The sequence below is a fragment of the Plasmodium sp. gorilla clade G2 genome (assembly GCF_900097015.1).
Source record: "Plasmodium sp. gorilla clade G2 genome assembly, chromosome: 7".
Lineage (NCBI taxonomy): Eukaryota > Apicomplexa > Aconoidasida > Haemosporida > Plasmodiidae > Plasmodium > Plasmodium adleri (nom. inval.).
The window spans coordinates 110,270-134,783 of record NC_041699.1 but is presented as its reverse complement, the minus strand read 5'-3'; the positions used below and the strand labels follow the sequence as shown (position 1 = coordinate 134,783).

General features: G+C 17.6%; 2 protein-coding genes across 2 annotated transcripts; both read left to right on the top strand.

The window, feature by feature from the left end:
• Positions 1–738: 738 nt before the first annotated feature.
• Positions 739–10,398, top strand: PADL01_0702700 (conserved Plasmodium membrane protein, unknown function; the record flags this gene model as incomplete). Its single annotated transcript, XM_028681063.1, has 1 exon — positions 739–10,398. The coding sequence occupies one exon, from the start codon at positions 739–741 to the stop codon at positions 10,396–10,398; it is 9,660 nt and encodes a 3,219-aa protein (XP_028537478.1).
• Positions 10,399–11,401: 1,003 nt separating this feature from the next.
• On the top strand, positions 11,402–24,211 carry PADL01_0702600 (conserved Plasmodium membrane protein, unknown function; the record flags this gene model as incomplete). Its single annotated transcript, XM_028681062.1, has 1 exon — positions 11,402–24,211. One exon carries the CDS (start codon positions 11,402–11,404, stop codon positions 24,209–24,211), a length of 12,810 nt encoding a protein of 4,269 aa, XP_028537477.1.
• Positions 24,212–24,514: the final 303 nt, after the last annotated feature.

Sequence of the window (24,514 nt, the reverse complement as noted above, 5' to 3'; positions counted from 1 at the left end):
CAAACTTGTATTAACCTTATATATATATATTAACTATTTATTAAATAAATGGGTATTTTTTTTTTTTTTTTTTTTATGTATCAATATAAACATTTTATTTTGAAAAATATATATATAATATATATATATGTTTATATTTTATTTCTTCAATATATCACATCTTCATAAGAAAGGAAACGTATATTAAAATATATATTTTCAATATAATATTCATATAAATAAAATATCAAATAAATTCATATATATATATTATATAATATTATATATTTATAGGTCTCCATATTAAAAAAATATATATGAATGTTAATATATTGTTTCTTGTATTACGCATATAATATAATATGAAAAATATAGAACAATAAATATAATATATATTATATATTATATTTATAAATATATTCCTTATGATTATGCTATATCTTTTATAAGGAATAAATATATATATAATATATTTATTATAATAATCATTTTATTACTTTAAGGTTTTTCTATTTATAATAAAATAAAGGCTATAAATGTTGAAAATTTTTAAAGAAAAATATAAAATGATAACTATTGAATATATATATTATATATATATAATTCTATTTAACCTTGAAAATATTAAGTAATAAAATTTTTTTTTTTTTTTCTTCTTCCTGCCCCCCTCTCAAGTGATATATATATTTATATGTATATTTTTATATTTTTATATTTATATTTTTTTATTTATTCATTCATTTCTTATGACCTTCAAATATGAGTGAGAAAAATGAAAAAAAGTTTGAGAAAATTCTTGAGAGCATTAAATACCATGTTAATGAGAATATCCTTCTAGAAAATTTGAATTCTCTTGAAAAAAATATAAATAAAGAAGACAAGAATATAATAATAAAAGTGATTGATATATTCTTGGATGTTAATAATTATTGCTATGATGGTAATTTTTTATATGATTACAATAAATTAAATAAAAGAAAAGATATAACAATAAATGAGAAAAAGAAAAAATCTGATTTTTGTGATCAATTTAAAGTGTATATAAGAAATAAAAATGTAGAAAATATAAATGAAGAGGATAGTTATTATATCATGTTAGAGAAAAAAAATTTATGTAGTCATAATAAAAGTCGTGTCAATTGTAAAAGGATATTATTGGAATACATATGTAAACATGTGTTGAATAAATCTATACATATAAATTTTTTGGTAGATAAAATATATGCTGATTTTATGATGAAACAAAATAAGGACAACAATCAAAAAGATAAAATAAATAATATGGACCATAGTAACAATAATATTAATACTAATAATAATAATAATAATAGTAGTAGTAGTAATATTTATAGGGGAGGTAACCCTTCTAATTGTGATATTTATAAAAAACATATTATTTGTAATGAAGATCTCATAAATATATTAATCGATACAATTTTCAAATTATTTTATGATACTATATATAATAATGATGATATATACATGAATAATAATAATAATAATGATAATAATAATTTATCTAGTTCTCAAAATAATATACATAAAAGTTATCTCTTATATTCAAAAGATAAAAATAGTGTTAGTGAACATAAAAATAAAAACAGTAACCATGATTCTAAATATGAACATGTGTTTTTTTTGAATCTATTGAAAAAAATTATAATTATGAATAAATGTTTTGTGAAAAACATTTTTTCAATTTTTTTAAAAAATATGGAGAATATAAAATTGAAAAATATAAAACAAAAAAAGGCAATAACAAAAGAGACATTATTAATATTTAAAGAAATTATTATTTATGTTAATGAGTATGAAATAAGTACTATATATAATATATTTCTAAACAATATAGCTGTTCGTAAAAATAAATATTTTTATAATTATATTATTATACTTTCACTTATAAATCTTAAACATATATACAACATATATAATTTGGAAGTATGTATAGATTTTTTATTAAACAGCATTTTTATATATAATGATAAGATGGTAAATAATATAGGGATGAATCAAAATGGCATAGACGATGAAAAAAAGGTTATATATATATCAGAAGAGGAAGATGATAATAATAATAATGATATTAGTAATGATGATTGTAATGATATTAGTAATGATGATTGTAATGATATTAGTAATGATGATTGTAATGATATTAGTAATGATGATTGTAATGATATTAGTAATGATGATTGTAATGATGATAGCAATCATATTAGTAATGATGTTTGTTGTTCATTTAATAATGTTCATCATAATAGTGATGATCATAAAAACATGTTCAATAATAAGAACAACCCTTTGACTTACCAACAAAAAATACAAACCAAATATCATACTTTTCGTTTTAATGATTACAGTGATGAAGATGATAATAATAAAAAAAATATAATTTTATTTTTATTTGTTATTTCTTTAAAAATATATGATATAAGTCATGTTAACGGATATATAGACAAACTTCTTAAAACATTTTTATTTTTATTGAATAAATATAAATTATCATTTATGATTAATGTACATCATATTTTAAAGACAATGATTTTTTTATTTGTATTAATGTTTTACAATATACATGTTGATAATAATAATACTATCGTTTATATTTTAAAATGTTTAGATTTATTATTAGAGATTTATTATAACAGGAATGGGTTTGATTTAAAAAGTGGAACAAATGAAATTCATGTGTGCAAAAAAAGTACCTTGCTTGTTCAGGTAAAAAAAAATAACAAAATGGGTGAGAATAAAAATGATGAAACATTTGTTAATAATAATGATAATAGTGATGATAATAATAATAGTGATGATAATAATAATAGTGATGATAATAATAATAGTGATGATAATATAAAAGAATTATATTCAAACAATGTTGAACATTTTAATATATTTGAATTTAATGTATCACCAGTTTTATTATTTTTAATTTTGCTGATAAATTTACAATATAATAGTGTTCAAAAAGAGGAGGAATGTTTAAGAAAGGATACGACAAATTTCAAGATTATTAAGCTAGCCAAACGATTGAAATATAAATGGGTGACATTCTTTAAGAATTATAATAACAACTTGTTGAATTTTTTGAGAAAAAAGGAAAGATCGATCAACAGTTGTAATATAAATAAAATGATGAATAATAATAATAATAATATGAACGAAAAAAAGGATGATTATTATAATATCTTTTGTCATTCGTATGATGAAGTAAGTGTTAATGAGAAGCTAAACATATTTGAAAATATTACTAACGAAATAAAATATATACTTATGCATGTGGAAAATTTTTGTGAAAAGGAATTGTTGAATTTTTTATGTGTTAATAATATATTATTTTATATATACGAAATATATAACAATGTTGATATAATATATTTGCTTCGTTTTTTTTCTTTATGTGATTATTATAAATATAAATTTGATTATATTAATATAAAGAAGGTTTTATATCATATGAATATGTTATTAAATATACATACCTATCCATGTATTAATACATTTGAAAATATGAAAAATGAATATATATCAAGATGTAATTTTATATATATTAATGTGTTATTATTATCATTATTTGAGTGTAATTTATTTTTTGTTTTTAAATTTGTTTGTTATTATTGCTTAATAAATTCTTCTGCCTTATTGGAGTTTTTACCATGCTTATTATATGTATATAATATATCATATGAGCATTATTTTATTGATAGTAAATATTTGAAGCTAAAAAAAAATAGCGAAAAATACAGCACAACATGTAGTAAAAATTATGAGCAGGGAGTTGAGAAGATGGATTATTATTATCATGTCCTTAGAAGTTTAATACTAGATATGATATCAAAAATTGGTTGTAGTAATAATAATGTTCCTATTATATATAATTGTTTTTGTTTTTTGTTGAATGATAAGGAGGATAAAAGGAGTGAAAAAAATGTAATACATGGGAGTGATGATAATTATAATAGTGGTGGTCATAATAATGATGATAATTATAATAGTGGTGGTCATAATAATGATAATTATAATAGTGGTGATCATAATAATGATGATAATTATAATAGTGGTGGTCTTAATAATAATGATAATTATAATAGTGGTGGTTTTAATAATGATGTGAACCTACGACCCTATAACAAATTATATTTATTATATTGCTTTGATAAATTATTAGATTATAATGATAATATTATGAGCAAATATTTCAAGTACCTAGAAAATAGTGTGAATGAAATTCTTGAAAAAGAGAATAATGAAAATAAGAAAAAAAGTGTGAAAGAAAAAAAAAAAAAGAAAGAAAGAAATGATATATGTCTAGATGTTAAAGAAGATAAGATAGATGATTATATATATGAAGATATGAACATATTATGTGATTTAAAAAATGTTTTAATATTATTAAAAATAAGTCGATTTTATAATGTGGGAATATATATCAATATCATAGTTAAGTTAATAAATTTATATTTTAATAAATATAAAAAGCAAATTTTATATAATACATATTATAATAAAATACAAAATAGTATTATAAAAATATGTATATATATATTATTAATATTGTCTTTAAAAAAATATGTAGAATTTGAAATAATATATAATTTATTAAAGAAAAATTTTTTAAAAACATATGACAATGATTTTTTCATATTTAATTTAGATATTATTCGTTCAATTATTATATTTAGTAAGTATTATATTAATAATTTAGTTTATAAAGAAGAAAAATTATGTAATGAAGAGTATGATATTTTATATCATACAAGAATAAAATATATATTTAAAGATATTACAAAATTATTATCAATAAATAATAACTATATTATAGAAGAAGTTGTAAATGTTGTTTCATCTATTTATTCTATATATAATGTTTGTATGACAGGTGTAGAAAATGAAAATGCAAATAATGATGATAATATAAAAAATATAATAATGAAAAAAAGTTTTGATGAAAATATAGATATAAATAATAAAAAAAAGGAATATACATTATATGATTTAAGTGTATATGAAAAAAAGGATATCATTCAATTATATTTTAATAAATCATATATATTTGAATCATTTTTAAAATGTAATGATGTATCATATAATATATATGAAAATTTACAAAAAATTATTTTAAAAAATGAAATAGAAAATATGTCTTTTTATAATTTAAGAAATAAAAATGATATAAAAAATAATTATTTAATTAGAGTATTATATAAATTTTTTAATACTAATATGAAAAATGATAAAAATTGTAATTTCCAATTTTTTTTTAAATTGTTATTTACAGATAAATTTCATAATATTGAAGAAATAATTTTGTTATTTAAAAATTTGTATTTTTTTAATATTCATTTGGTATCTTTATTTTTTTATATCTTGGATTGTTTTTTTAAAAAGTTAAAAAAAAGAATGATAGATAATGAGGTATTCATATTGAATCTAGAAAATATAAATCATCAAATGAATGAACACATTGATTGTAAGAAGAACGTTGATGGTGATACTAAAAAAAAAAATGATATTAATGAAGAAAATATTTTATCAAATAAATCTCATGTAAACCATTTTATTGATAATGAAAATAAAACAAATAATAAAAGCAAAAATACAAATACAAATACAAATAAAAATACAAATACAAATAAAAATACCAATACAAATACAAATAAAAATACCAATACATATAAAAATAAAAGTGCTATTAAGATATCTTATGAAAATGTGTGCAATAAAATATATGAAGAAATAAAAAGAAGATTAAAAGAAGAAAATTTTAATATATATGTTTTTTATCCTTTATTAAGTATATTATGTAAATATAATAATGATATTAATATAACATTATCATTTTTTTATGATATTATTGATAAATATATAAAAGATTGTAATGATAAATTATCTATTAATAAAAATGAAATGATTCTTATTATGCTCTGTTTAAATTATATACATGTAAACATTTCTTCTATTCCAAATTTTTATTCATATTTAATAAATATATATCAAAAAATAGATGACAGATGTATTAAGAACACTCTTTTATATTGTTTGTGTTCTTGTCTCTGTTATTCTGATATGTTAGATCATGATATTATAAACATTTTGAATATGCATATGGAATATTTAATGTGCATCTATAAATCTATCGATATAAAAAATAATAAAATGGATGTTGAAAATATAGAATCTAAGTATTATTATATCACTAAAGAGGACGAAAATTTGAGGGTAGAACAAGATAAAATAAATTGTAATAAAAAAGAGTATCATAATGAAGACAATTATTATTTTTATATATCCTTGAATAATCTTATTTTTTATATATACAAGCATTATAATAATAATAGATTTGATGATATGTTGATAAAAATATATGAAATAATAAGTGATGGATTGAGAAAAGGAGTGAATGACATACTTGTTTGTATATCAAATATGATGATATATTTGTATATAAGAAATTTATTGGATATAAATAATATAACAGATGTGATAGAAGATATTATGAAGAATATAAAAAATAATAATATTTTATATGATTCGAAGTATATAATATATGGATTGTGTTGTATATATGAATTTTTAGCATATTATTATAAAAAAAATTATGACTCTTTTGTTTATGAGGATATGCACATAAATGTTATAGATAATAATAATCATATCAGTGTGAAAGATAAAATATACCGTTTGATTACTTCAATTAAAGGATTGATTGTTAGATATTTTGAAGAGTCAGAAGATAAAAATATTAGTATACTTTCCTATTTGAATATAATAGGTGTAAAAAAGAATATATGCGAAAATATATGTGCAGATTATTTTAATAGAAATGAATATTGTAATATGATAATATTGTTTATAAATAAATATATAAAAAAAGATTTTGAAATAAAGAGAGTAGCAAATAAAAATAATATTATATTAGCTGATGAAGATTTAGAAAGTGTGAATGAAAAGAGTGATGATGATATAAAATATGATAATAAAAATTATGTGAATATATGTAATAATGATGAAGAGAAATTATTTTTATATTGTGATGATAATTATAAAATAAATAATGATATTATAATGAATGATCATAATATTATTCTGGTGTTTGTTTTTATTTTTTGTTATAAATATTATGAAACGTTTAATGATATACAGATAAATTTAGAAAATTTAGATAAGAAAAAAATGATTTATTTCATTTTTAGTTATATAATGAATGTGGAGAAATATTTGAAGGGTTTTTTAAAATCATGTGGCATGTTGGATATTAATGGATATATGATGAGTGAAGCACAAGACATTGACGATATAAAAGATAGGTTATTTGTAAGAAAAAATAAGACAACTGACAAAAATGATAATAATAATGATGATAATAATAATAATGATGATAATAATTTGAATACCCTTTTTTTCGGTGTGACCTATTTGAATTTTTTTAGTGATGATTTATTTACATATCTAAAAAATTTTATGAAAACGATGAAACTAATTAATTATATAGAATTGGATGTGAATATAAAAAATAATATAATGAATATATATTCATATATTATGAAATTAATAAGATTGTATTATATAATATTAGATGTTATATTAATAGAAATGAGAGATGATACAAATAATATATTAAAAGAATATTATAAGATATATAAAGAATATATAAAAAACATTCAAATATTATATAATTGTCGAGTTATTATATTTGAATATTTTTCACTTTATTCTAATAATAATAATAATTGTTATAGTAATATATTTTGTAATTTTAGTTATTATTTTGATATCTTTAGTACATATGAAAAATATATGTATATAAAATGTATATGTAATTTGAAGAAAATTAAAAAAGAAGAAATAAAATTTTTGTTTTTAAATATAATGAAATCTTTAGGTCCTTTTCATGAAAATAAATCTTTGTGGATATATTCTATATCTATATTGAAGATATTATTAAAAAGAATATATAAAATTTCAAAGGTAGGTAAGTCATCAAACAAAATAAAAACAACTACTACTAATAGTTGTAATAATATCAATGTGAATCATAAAAAGGGTGATGATTATAATAAACATATTAGAATGAATGAAGGTAAGTGTTCTAGAGGTTCAATTAATCATATCAAAAATGATGATGAAGAAAATTTTTATGATTTATATGAATATATAAAATATTCATTTCTTACCATATATAATGAAATAATTTTAAGTATATATAAAGAATATTATTATAATCATTACACAAATGAAAATTTATCAGATAATAAACAGGTGATCGAAATAGATATACATAAAGATATACATATAGATAAATATAACAACCATTTGAATAATAATAATAATAATAATAATATAAAAGAGAAAAAAGACACATCATATGTTTGTAATAAAAATAAAATACAATATATAGAATTCCCTTTAAATGTATTGATGTGTATAGCTGATTATTTATTATATCTTTTTAAAATAATTATTTTAGAAAACATGGATGATAAAATTAATATATATGAAATGTTGAAATATTTGCCTGTATTAATTCAAGGATATGTGATATTGAATTTAAAAGAATCCTTTAAAAAATTAAATTTTATAAGAAATAAAATATTATTTTATATATCTGATTACAAGTTCAATTTTATAGAAGATTTAAAAGATTTTTATCATGTTTGTAAAAAAAAAAATAACAAATATCAAGAAGAACCAAAATTATTAACAGTAACATTTGATCATAATAAAATGAAAGAATATATGAGAAATATTTTTATGATAAGAGAGTGTATATGTTTATCATATATATTTAGTTTTTTTAATGAGAAATATAAAATATTGGATAGTTTGTTATGTGTGTATAATATGAATGATATAAATAAGGAGTATTTATATATTTTAATAACATCTTTTATTTTATTTTCTTTGAGAAGTATGAACAGTTCTTTTTTATTGAAGACTGTTCTTTATGGTGTGGAGGGGATGAATGATATGATAAAATATATGAACAAAATAAATGATAATAATGATGATAATAATAATGATGGTGATAATAATAATGATGATAATAATAATGATGATAATAATAATGATGATAATAATAATGATGATGATAATAATAATAATATGGTAGAAAAAAAAAAAAAAAAAAAAAGGGATGAAAATTATATTTTTATGTTTAACCAGAAAAACAAATTATCATACAAAGATGTTGATACAAATATAAATAAATATATTACTCAACATATTTATAATTATAAGAAAATATTTTTTATTATCGATGAAGAATTTATAAGAACAAAAATGAGAAATTCATTTCAGAAATGTAAAAACAAATTATATAAAGAATCAAATTTGTTAGGAGAAAAATTTTTAAATAGTACAGATAATTTTTTTTTAAAAAAATTAGGTATATATTTTTTAATAAAAAGGAATGAGAAAACAGCTCTTCTATGTCGAAAATATAATAAAATAGTTTCATTGTTTGTTCGAAATAATAATAAAAGAAATGATTTATTTATAAAAAATTTTGATATATGTATAAATAATAAAAGTATAATGAGATATATAGATAATCCTGATATAATAAATAACTCATATTTTAATAATAACTTTTTTAATAAAAATAATATAGAAAATTATTCTTTATCATTTGAACATGAGATATTTTCTAAAAACCTTAGTGTTCCTTTATTTTTGAAGGATATATTTACATTCTTCTCTCTGACTTTAAATAAAAATATCATAGTTTATAATTATAAGCAGTTATTTGAAAAACAGTCAATAAAAAAAAAACACACCATTCAAAATAATAATAATATTAATATTAATAATATTAATAGAGTTGATAAGAAATGTATTGAGGAACATAACAAATTTCCTGAGAATTATCAAAATGAAAATATAAATAATAAAAACATAAAAAATGATAATCAAAAAATAAATATTATGAATACTTCATCTTTATATTTTTCATCAGACAGTTTAGATTCTTCTAGTCATGATAATAAAGATGTTGAAGAAAATATATTCCGTAATAAGCAGAAGAAGAAAAAAAAACTTTTATTATATGATTATAATATAATAAATTATTTAAATAATAGAAATTATTGTTTAAACAATTATGAACTATATATAGCCAATATTTGTTTTCTCGACAAAAATATTAAAAATGAAATTTTCTCAAATAAAAAAATAACAAATATCACCAAAAAATTTATTCTTCATAAAAATTGTTCATGTTATCATCATGAGATATATGATCAGTTTAATTTATTACAATCTCTTTTTAAAAATTTTACTTTATTCTTCTTAATTTTTTCAAAAAATTATATTATCAACCATTCAACCTTTTTCATTCCTGATGATAAATCTTATGTTATTCATAAGGTTATAAATGCATTATATGAACAATATGAAAAGAACTATAAGCAAACAAATTAAATATAGCACAAAAATATTATATAAATAAAAATATATATATAAAAATATAAAAATATATATATATAAATATATATATGTATATATTATCCTTTTAAGTTTTATTTATTTATTTATTTATTATTTTTTTTTTTTTTTTTCTTATCAATTTTGTTAATTCTCTTTACATATATTTTTTATTATACATAAAAAACTTTTGGCAAATTGAAAATTTTTCTTATTTTCTTTAAGTTGTAAATAATATAAAAAATATAGATAGAGATCTATTATAATATTTATAATTATTATTGTTATTAATTATTATTATTTTATTATTTTATTTTATTTTTGATATGTTGTTGTAGCTAGATTGGAGTCGATTTATTTTATAAATAACTTAACATTGCTTACATATATATATATATATTATATATTATATATATTATATATATATATATATAATAAAATAACCTCTTCCTATATATTCCTTATTATATATATATTTATTTATATGATTCCTTTTCATGACTTTTTTATAACATATATTTTTATGAATAAATAATTTAATAGTTATTTCAAAAAATACAATATCAATATTTTTTTATGTTCCTACTATAATTGAAATATGTTTCTTTTATTATATAAGAGAAATATATATATATATATATAATATAATTTCAAAAAAAAAACATCATTTTATAAATAATATAAAATATATTATTTTTGTTTCTATAATATTATATTTGTATATTTTTAAGGTGTTGTAAAAAATAATATATATATATATATATATATAATTTTATTTTGGAAGAAATATATAATGCTTATTAATTATTTATTATTTATTATTTATTATTAATTATTTATTATTAATCATTAATTTATTAATGTTTTTATAAAAAAATATCAAAACATATTGTATATTTATATATATATATATATGTATATATATTTGTAATGCTTTTTTTTTAAAAGGAGCAAGAATAATTTCTTTTTATTATATAATAAAAAAAACATTTTAAAAAGTATGGATGGAGAAAAATTAAAAGAAGTATGTATTTTATTAAATAGTAAGAATGAGAAGAAAATACAACGTGGTATAAAGAAATTATATCGATTAATAAAAAAGAATGATTTTAAGAACACATATAATATTGATAAGAATATATATGATGTAGATATTATAATTGAGAATAATTATTTGGATATAGTAATATATTGTTTATCATTAAATGTAGAAAAAACGAAATCATCAAAATTTGGTTATAATATTAATTTAAATTTTATAGAAATTATATTTTATACATTAAATTGGATGTTATTTCATAAATTTAAAGATTGTTGTTTTTTTCATATTGATAATGAAGAAAATAAAAAAGATCTTGAAATAAAAGAAAAAGAAAAGAACTTTAAAAAAAATATATCATTTATAAATTTAGGAAATTTTTTTTATGATAATATTCATTTTATTGAATTAATAATTTTAAATAATTTTCATTATAATCGAGTTTATATATTAAGCACCATTTTTTATTTTTTATTATATCATGAGAGATTTCGTTTTCTTTTTTTTTCTTCTACATCTTTATTAGTAAATTTGATTAAGCTAAAAAAAAATGTTGAAAATATTTCTGACTTGTTCAGGAAAAATAAATTGAATGAAAATGTTCAGGAGGAAAAAGACAAAAAAGAAGAAACCCTTCAAAATAATGAAAATAATGAAAGAATAATTTTTATAAGAAATACATATGAAGAGGAATTAATTTATTTATATAAATTTTTAGTTATTCAGAATGGAATAAAGGGATTAAAAAATAATTTTATAGATCAAATTAAAAATGAGAAGAATAACTACGGTTTGATAAGCGAATTTATGTTATTAAAAAAAAATGGAAAGTTGAAGGTTTATAAGGAGAAAGCTATAAGTGAGAAGGATAAATATAAAAATAATTACATGATAAATAATAAATTGGATATTAAAGAAAATATATCAAATAATAATAATAATATGTATGGTAATGATAATGATAATAATAGTGATAATTATATTTATTTTGAGATAGTAAGGGGATCCATTTTAATATATTCCATTTATCGTTATATTTTTAGCTCAAAGAATGACGATTTATATAAATATTTTAATTCTATATGTGATGAATTATATAATATTTTTATTAATACAAGTGTGTGTTGTAAATATTATATTTTATTATGTTTATATGAAATATTAAAGAAAAGTGAGAATTATAAATATATGGATTTATTTATATTATTTATAAAATTGTTAAGTATATTTTTAAATAAAGTACAACAATATGTAGACACTCATTTTCTTTTCCTTATGAATAATTTATTATTATTACAAAGAAATAAATTTTATTCGATATATCAAAACGGAGTATTTAATTATAAACATATAATTCTTTTAAAATGTTCTATAGGGGAGAATAAAAATATGAATAAATTAAAAAGTGAAAAAGAATGCCAGAAAAACCAAAAAAAAAAAAAAAAAAATTACTACTTTATAATAAAAAATAAAAATACAGAGAGATCATTATTATATGATGTTGAAAGTACTTATGATGATATTTTAAATAGTATTGATCAAATAGAAAATAAAAAATATATAGAAACAAAATATGGATTATTAATAAAAGTAAATAAGGGAGATATATATTATGTGTCTCTTTTGTTTTATATTCTACAGGTTTACATAGATATATGTTTGAGTGAAAAAAAGCAATTTATATTAAATAGTTATATGGATGATAATATTAATAATAATGATAATATTACACATAATAATAATAATAATATTAATCATAATAGAAATAAAAAGGATAGTAATTTTATGGATACAAAAAATAGTAACAATATAAATAAGATGAATAAATCTATTGTAGGTAAATCATTAAATCATAAATTAAATGATAATTTTTTTAATTTTTTAACAGATTTAAATATTAAATATTTTATGAATCATTTTATTATTATTAAAACATTAGGAACTTATCAACATCTTATTAACATGTATTATATGAATAATAAAAAGCTATCATTTAGTTATGATAAAACGTTGTATATATTTTTTTTCTTAAATTTATATATTCAACTTAATAAAATATTTTTCATATGCAAAGACAATAAAATATATGATAATAAAAAGAATCAAAAGAAAACTAAAAAGAAAAGTGTAGAATGTGTAAGTGATGGTGGTATAGATTGGTCTGATTTTTCTTTATATGAAGATAAAAATTTTGAGTTAAATAATGAGATGACACAAAAAATGGATAATATTGGATGTATTAAAAAGGATGACAAGGAAAGGAAAAGAAAATATATGGATAGCCAACATATTGAGAATATTAAAAACAATTCTTGTGATGATAATTCTTTACCGGATGATTATAAAAATTTTAATAAACGTTTTAAAGTAAAAAAAAGTGATGATTCTTCAGATATATATATAAACAATAATAAGATATTACAACGTGTGTATCATTCGATGAAGAATAGTGACATGTGTGATATATATTATAATAAAGAGAGTATTTTATTAGAATATAAATATATATATAAAAAGATAAATGTAGAAACAATGAGAAATACGAAATTTTTAGATATAATAAAAGAATTAATTTATAATAAAATAATATTAGAAATGTATAAGTTGAAAGAAAAACGTGCTGATTATAATAAAGAAATAATATGTGATGAGAACCTTCTAATGCACTCCATAGGATACAACAATAATAATAACAACAATAATAATAATAATAATAATATTAACAATTTTTATAATTTAAATTATGATCACCATATTGATAATTCAGAACATGAAATAAATTATTTGAATAAGATAAATGAAGTTATATATTTTTTCATACCTTTGAATATAACAGATTTTTTATTAAAGAAAATGATCAAGAGAGATAAAAATAATTTATGTAATTATTTTATTATTTCATATCTTTATTATATATTAGAAGTATTTAAATGTATATGTAAATTTGTGTTGTTTGTAGATATGTTTATAGCAGTTCCAGATGGAATAAATAAAAAGATATTATTGAAGAGTATCAAATTTGATATAAAAAATAATTTTTATAATATAATTTATAAGTATTACATTTTTGATATATCTTATATAAATATGTATATATCTAAAGATAATATGAATGATATGTGTTTAAATAAAAAAAGCAGTGTATATGAAGATAATAACTATAAGGATATACCTAACAAGATGATGAAAAAGGATGATAGTGTTAATAATTTATATTGTGATAATATTAATGATGATGATTATATATTAAATATTAATATGAATGATGATATAATAAATTACAGTATACATAAGAGTAAAGAAGACAACGAGGTTTTAAATAGTTTACATTTTTTTTTAAATGATATGATAGTTGATAAGAATAATATATTTATTTTACATTTTATTGTTTTAACAAATTTTATAAATTTATTTAAAGAATGTGATGTGAAAAAGAAATTATTATATGAATTATATAATAAAAAGAAGATTATCGAGATTAATAATTTTAATATTTTCTATAATATAAATGAAAATGTATATAAAATATTTTTGAATAGTTTTATAGACAAATATTATGTAACAGTTGAAAATTATAATTTCTTCGATAATCTTTTTTATCTTTTTATATATTATAAGAGAAATATAATTATATATAATGAAATAAGTGATAAAGAAAAGAGTATGGAAAAATTTTTGGAGAATGAAAAATATTATAAGAATATAGAATTATTAATATATAGATTTTTAAGTAAAACAGATTTTTTTGATTCATCATCATTAGATGAATTAATATTATTTTTTTATCTTTTAAGAAATATAAATAATTTCAGAAATTTTGTTTTTGTCTTGTCTTTATTTTGTAGATTCTTTTATTTATATAAAACAAAATTAAAATATGTAGATATGTTTAATAATATATCATGGGGAAAAAAAATAAAACAGAGAAAAAAAAAAGGCATTCGATATTCAAAAATGTTATATTATCAAGATGGTTCTATCTTTTTTAAGATGCTGATTTGTTTTTTCTGTGCATACAATTATGATGGATTTTTAAGTGGGGTTCCAATATTGAAGATAATGAAGGAAGAAAAAGAAGACACTCACATTAAAAAAAAAAATAAGTCTACTAATATGAAAAATGTAGAAAATGTAGAAAGTGGTGAAAATGTTAAAAATATTGAAAATATTGAAAATATTGAATATATTCAAAATAATAAGAAACATATTAATTTACCTCACGATCTTCATAGTAGTAATATTTGGTTCTACCAAATTTATGATGTTATATATGTTTATTCATACTACTTGAATTATATAAAATATGTTTTATTATATAATCCATATATATATATGAACATAAAAAATAAATTAAAAAAAAAAAAAAGTCTAGAAGATCTGTTCTTCATGTTCACAAAAAAAAAAGACATCTCCTTTTATCAACAGAATAAGGAGCATATATATCTATGTAGTGGTAATAATAATATAAATGATAATAATTTAAATAATCATGAGGAGCAAAAAAATAAAGATAATACAAAGAACAATATTTATATTACATCATATGAAGAAGGAAATAAAATAATAGATATATGTTTTAATAATTTTAGATTGTTTCAAGAAAGTATAAAAATATTTTTAAAAGAAATAAAAAATTTAAAAAAAAAAAAAAAAAAAAAAGTAAACATAAATATAACAGATCATAGTTCTAATTATAAAATGGATATAGAAGAAATATATAAAAATAACCAAAGACAAACATTTTGTTTTAATTTTTTTTTTTTAAAAAGTGATAATAATTTTGAAAAAATTGAAAATGAAAAAAATTTTAAAAATGAATATGGTATTATACATATATTAAATAATTGTAAGAATATATTAAATGCATATATAATTAAAAATAATGATGAATTTGATTTAAATGAAGAACTTGTATGTTGGAATGCTGATTTAATATATCATCATATGTGTAATATTTCTTCTGTTTTATTAAATTATTTTTTTATTCTATATACATATATACAAAGTGTAGGAAATAAAAAGGAAGAAGAAGATAATATAAACATTGATTTTAATATATTTATCTATTTAATAAGAAAAATAAATGATGTTTTAAAATTTTATATGTATTCAAAATATATAAGTAAAAAATATTATAATATAAAAAAGGAAAATCCCTTTCAAAATGAAAGAAAAGATGAGGAAGATTATTATTATTTTAATCATATGTTTATATTAAAAAATAGACGTTTGAAAAAAAAAGTTTTTTTATTATCATTAAATATTTTAAAGAGTAGGTGGTTTATTATATTATTCAAATGTTTTATAAATAAATATGCAACTTATAAAAATGTGTTTGAAGAGTTTATATATTTATATTTGTCTTTTTTACACAATAATATTAATACATTTTTTCGTTTAATAAAAAAAAAGACAAAAACTAAATTGTTAGTTCAAAAATTGTTGATAAGTATAATGATAGGTATTGTTTTACATGATCATATACAAGATGATGAAGAGGTTTTTAAAAAAAAAGTATGTTATATAATATTGTCTATATTAAATAGATTAGATGAGGATGAGAGATTTATTTTCTTTTACTTGAAACAATATAAACACTTATTAAAGAATGAAGAATATATCAACCTCATTGATGATAATGATGCTTCTTATTATTCTACTTGTTTTTGTTTTAATGAGAAATGCCAACTTTTTAAATGCCAAGAAGGTAATAGAAATATATTACAAAAGAATGAGAACATTTTTTTTGAACAGTTTATTTTATATTATATATGTAAGATAAAAAATGAGAAACTAAAAAGAAAAAAAAACAGTAAGAATTCTATATATGATGGTCACAAAAAAGAGGAACATCCTTTTTTTTGTAGTAGTAATATACCTCTCTTAATTAATATAATTATAAATAAAAAAAATATAAATGATAAAATAAAAATATTATTAAATAAATTATGTAACTTATATATTAGAAAATGTTATAATAATAACTATATTATGAATAAAGATATAATAAAAAAAATTATTATGGAAAGATTAAGTGATAAGAATAATGATATCTCTTTTTTTACAAAAAAAATTAAAGATGATTATATATATTTATTAGAACATAAAGATATTGAAAATGACATGTATGTATTTTTTATATATAATTTTTTAAATACGGTGGATATTAAATATTTAAACAATGAAAAGGAAAATATAAATAAGGACAATTATTTTGTTATTTTATTTTTATTGTATTTAATAGGAAATAAAAAAAAAATTACTCCATTAGAAAATGATATTAATGATATTAATGATATTAATGATATTAATGGTATTAATTGTATTAATGATATAAGTTATTTATTACTATTTAAAGAATATCATAACATATGGTTGTTATTAAACAATATAGAATATGAACAAATATATTATTTAAAAAAAGGAACATTCAAAAAATCGTTTGCTGAAAAATGTTTGGATTATATTATAAGTGCATATAAAAACGCTGGACAAAAAAACAAATTAAGTTTCTTACTATTAGTAACAATAAATTTTAAGAATAAAATATGTTTATTTATTGCATTGTCTATTTTGTTTTATTTTGGAAATATATTAAATGAAAGAAAAGAAATACGAAAGAGTCTGTTGAAAAAATATGAAGATATATCTATTATAAGAAGAATATGTAAGGTTCTTTTTTTTTATTTTTATGGTTATATATACAAATATGATAAATACAAAAATTTCAATAGTTGTCAAATAAATGTTGAGGACAATAATAACTTAAACAAATATCCAAATGATGAATATATTTTTAAATCTTATGAAAATATAACTCTTTTTTTATTTAAAAGATTGTTCAAAAGTTTTTTACGATATGAAGAAATGAGTGAAAATGTAAGTGATAAAAAAATAGATACATATGAGGAGCATACAAAAGGTGTAGAAAATAATAAGGATGAAAAAAAATATATAAAAAATTGTCAACATAATAATAATAATAATATTACATCGTCAAATAATGATAGTAGTAGTTGTAGTAATAGCGATAATGATGAAGATGGAAATAAACACTTAAATATTATGAGAGGATCTAATACTGATATAAATAATTATGTTGTAGAATCAAACAAGATAAAACAGAATGGAAATTATATAAAAAATATTTCTAAAAGAAGGAATGATTATCACATATTATTATTATTATTATTAAATTTATTGAACAAAAAAATCGACAATAACAACAATAATAATAATAATAATAATAATAATAATAATAATAATAATTGTTATGATAATAATTATGTGGATGATCAATATGTAAATAATAGGACATATATGAAGAAAATAGAAAAGTATATATACCTACATTGGAACAATATATTATTATTTATTTCATTTTTAAACAATAAAGAAATTAAACTATCCAATTTTTATTATGAAAATGTGATGAAAAAATATATATATATATTTATAGATCATGATTTGAATATGGAAAAAGAAGAAAATAAAAAAGGTCATATTATTTATAAAAACAAAAAAAGATATATTTTATTTTACATTTACTTTTTAATATATAAATTTATGAAATTAAAAGGGTTAGATTTTTTATCTATGATTGAAACGTTTTTTAAAAATGAGCTTATTGAAGAATTTATAGTATCTATATTGGAAGAATATGGAATGATGGAAAATGAAGAAAAAAAACGAAATGAAAATTTTTTAATTTTTTTATTAAAATTGATAAAAATATTTTATAGTGAGTGGTACAATTTATATAAAGATAAATATGTAAAACAAGAAATTTATTTAAAAGGATTAAATATTAACATATTTAATGCATTGAAAAGAATTTATAGTTATACTATGACCAATATAAATATATATATAAGAAATATATTTTTTGTGGATCTATGTAATTATCTAAATTTTATTTCTTTAAACAATATATTAGACAACAAATTAATGGATGAGGTATTAAAATTTAAAGAATTTAATGTTAATTATGATAATAATTATAACTGGTTGAATATGAACACAACTATGGTAAATAAAACATGTCTCTATTTTAATTTCAATGAAAATATATATCATATGTTGCAAAATGGTGATGAAACGATAAATAATAATGATAATATTGATAGTGTTCATAATAATGATATTATTGATAGTATTCATAATAATGATAATATTGATAGTATTGATCATAATGATAATATTAATGATTTAAAAAATTGCGAAAATGGTAATTATTTTTTCAATAATAATTATAAAAATAATATGAACAAGTCAGGTGAAAACGAACATTTTGAAAATTCCCAAATGGCTAGCTCAGTAGAGAATGATGAAAAATATGAATATAATAACATTAAAAAAGATATGGAAATATATGGAAGAAGTAGTAGTAGAATATGTTTAAAAAGTAGTGGTAGATATATATACAGTGTATTAAATCAGAATAATTTTATAAGAAAAGAGGTATTTTATTTAGCTTATAAAAATAGGTTAAATAAAAATATATATGATTATTTCTTTTTATTGTGTGTATTGGTAAGTAAATTATTTTTTGTATTTATATTGATGTCAGAAAAGATTAGGGTATTTTTTTATCACTTTAGGCTTTTATATACGTATCAAAAAGAAGAGATATTTTTAAATTTTGATTTGTTAAGGATGCAAGAGATTAATCGAAAGATAAAAAATTATATTAAGAGATATCCTGATATACATTTTTATATAGATTATGACAATGATGAGAATGAAAAGGAGAATAGAACGAATGGTATATATGGAAATTATATAAATAATGATGATACTTACATGGATAATACTTATGAGGAGAATGAAAAAATAAAAAACGGATTAGATACAAAGAACAACTATGATAATAGTAATGTTAATGTATATTTAAATAATAGTAAAAAGATAATATCATATGATGAAGAAAAAGAACACTTTCATCATTTAAAAAAAAATCAGAACTATGATATGAATTGTAAATTTTGTATAAAATTTAGGGAGATACATAAAATTGGTAATACAAAAAGGATATTGAATTTATATGATAAGGAAGAAAAGACAAATATAAAGAATATGATTTATTATGGAAAGACTATACGCACAAATTTGTTTTTACATAGTCCTTATGAATATAATATATATAAAAATTGTAAAACGTTTATTAATGATGAAGAATATGATAATGATGATATGCATGGATCAACAAATGTATTAAACAACGAGTATGATGATAATAATAAATTTGATGATAACAATAAAATTGATGATTACAATAAAATTGATGATTACAATAAAATTGATGATTACAATAAAATTGATGATTACAATAAAATTGATGATTACAATAAAATTGATGGTGATGGTATTGAAGAAACGAAAAATATGAATAGGAAGAAAAAAAAGAAAAATATGGATATAAATAAAATAAATGGATATTGCTTAATTGATGAAGATGAATTATTATATGGAAGGAAATTAAAAGAAAATCATTTTACTAAGAGTTATAAAAGATTATTAGATATATATTCTTTGAGTGATGTGGATTTTTTTGGTCAATGGATTAAAATATTTTCAATGAATGGATTGAAATTATTAATATTTTGCTTAAGTAGTAATGATTTAATTGTTAGAACTATAAGTTTGAAAGGATTATCTATATTTTTTCAGTTGATTGAAAATTCCTTTTTTCTTTATAAAATAAGAAAAAAGTTATTATCTTTCAAAAAGAGAAATGATATATATACAAAAGATAAAGATGATAATTATTATGTGAATAATAATGGAATAGGTGTTATGAATAAATTATATGAATCTAAAAAGGGTATAATGAAAAAAAGGAAATTAATAATACCTTTTAAAGAATTATTTTATTTATATTTTTTTATGAAGAAATTAAAATATTCAGTAGATCCTTTAACATATTATATAAATCCAAGTGTATCATCATATTGTTTTTTTTTCTTAAATGAGGTATATAAAAAGCACAATATTGTGAATACTTTGAAGAATTTAATTAGAAGTAAAACATTTTCTTCTATCTATTTTTCATATTATTATTTAAATAGTTTGTTTAATAATAATTTTGATTCATTGGATATTATGAATTTTTTTATTATGTCTAATCAGGGATTGCATTCGACGTGTTATAATAGTATAGGTTATCTGGAAGGTGATAATAAAAATGATGATAATAAAAATGATGATAATAATGATGATAATGATGATAATAATAATGATAATTATGATAATAATAATGATAATTATGATAATAATAATGATAATTATAATAATAATTACAATGTAGAAGAAAGACAGTTTAATAACCCTATTGATAGAAGTTATTATGCTACTACAAATTTTACTAATAGGATGATGCTTGAAAATTTTGATGATGAGAGGGAGGATAACTACAACAATAACAACTACAACTACAATAATAGGGACACATATGATGATAATAATGATAATAATATGAACTATTCGTTTGAAAAGAAAGATGAATATAAAGAAAAATTATATCTTATAAAATATAATTATAGATGCACCATAAAAAACATTTACCATATATTAAATCGAAATGATGTTTTTCAAATTTATATATCCATATTTTTTAATAATTATATAAATCATAATTTGTTAAAGAGATTTTTAATATTACTTATATATTCAAGCAATGTAATAAATATGGTAGGTATGTATATTGATAATGTAGATGAGGAGAATAATCGTTGTATGGAAGATAAAGATTATAAAAATAATTTAGATGATAAACAAAAGAAAAAAAAAAAAACAAAAAAAGAGAATGTAGATAATAATATAATTTCATATAATGTAGAAGAAAAATTTAATGTTATAGATTTTTACATAAAAAATAATTTAATGATGAAATTAATTATAAAAGATAATATATTTTTATGGTTAGATTTAATTATGAATAAAAAACTTTTTTCAGATGTTATGTCATTTCATTATCCTAGTTCTTTTGTATTTCCTATTATAAATTATTATGATTTATCATATGAGCATGAAAAATTATATAAAAGGATGATCAAAGAAAATGTGAAGAGGGTATATATGACAAATGGAAGTTATATAAAAAAATTATATAATAAGAGTATATATAATATTATGTATAATATGAAATATATTGAAGAAAATGATATATGTTTATATGAAAAAGAAGAAATTATAAGAACAAATAATAGTGCTGAAAATAAAAAATGTGTTATAGATAAAATAAATGAGAAAACATTACTTGACCATAATAATACTGTTCATATTAATAAAATAAAGAACAAAATTTATAATTATTTAGAAACTTTGATTAAGAAGAAATATATGATGGGTTATAGTTTTAAAGAAAGCTACAATAAAACATCTGAAATATTTTTTTGCATATCTTTATTTGTATACAATGTGGTATCAAATATATTTTCTCCTGCTATAGATTATTGTGATATATTTCATAAGAATATATTATTAGATAATGAAAAGAAAATATTGAAAGAATTCATTTTAATAAATGCGCATAATATAATAACATCAGACAAAAAAATAAAAAACACCATCATCATCAACAATAATGATAATAATAATAATAGTGATAATATTAATAATGATAAGATGGAAAATAAATTACATACCTATGAGATATGGAATTATTGGTATAATAACTTTCATAAATTATATTCATTTAAAATAAGATGTTTTTTATTTATTAAAAAAAATGAAGATGAAAAAAAAAATACAAATGAACATATACTAAAATCTAGTCATATGAATATATATGATGACCTAATACAAATTATAAGAAATTTAATTAGAGCATTATATTATATCTTTTTGAATCTATATCATAAGGAATATTTTTATCTCTTTATATATGAAGAAGATATTAAAAAAAAAAAAAAAAAAAACAGTACAATACATGATATTCCTTATATATATGATAAATATAATTATTATGGTTCTTTAAAACATAACAGCATAGGTGATAAAATAAGACATTGTAAAATGTTTATTAAATATATATATCTTATGTTTAATATTTTATTTAATATATGTTCTTGTATATATGATCAAGGATTAACAACGGATGTTGTTTTTAAAAATATAATAAGCACAAAAGTTATAGTAAAAGATAATTTTATGAATGAAAAGATAAGTGTAATAATAAATGAGATTATTATTTTTTTTGAAAATATTGTAATCTTATATAATTATTTAAAATATGTTAATAATTATGTGTGTGTAAAAAAAAAGAATTTTAAATTTAGCGTCCCACATGAAAAGGTAGAAAGAGAGAAGAAAAAAAAAAATAATAATAAAAATAATAATAAAAAGAATAATAAATATAAAAAAAATATTGATAAGATGAAGGTATTAGAATATGATGAAGAACAGAAAACAAACTTAATATATTCGTTTAAAAGTTACAATTTGAGAGAGCAGAAAGATACAATGTCATCAATTGAATTATTTCATGTACGTGTTCATCAAAAGTTAATAGAACATACATATAGAAATTCTGCGGATGGCTCGAATTATAATTTATATAAAAGAATTATTAGATGTGTGTTACATATGTTACATAAAAAGTGTTATAAGAATAGTAAATATTTTTATTACGTCTTTATAAATAAATTAATAACAATATATCATTTTTTAAATGAGGATCATATGTCTTGTAAGGTGTATTTATATATATATGAACTATATAATATTATAAAAAGGGATAAAATGGAATCATTATTAAACCAGATTCTTTAAATAAATAAAAAAATATATATAAAAATATATTTATGTGTATTATATGTATATGTTTATATGTTTATATATTATTGTTTTATTTTGTATGTGTCATTCATGGTTATGTTTTAATAAGAATTTTTAAAAACATTTAAAAGAAAAAATAAAATATTAGTGAGATTATAGAAATATATAAAAAAATTTGTAAAACTATGTAGATTCATTATGAATAAATAAATAAAAATATATATATATATATATATATATATATATATATATATATATATATATTTATATATATTTATATATTTTTATTTTTTACGT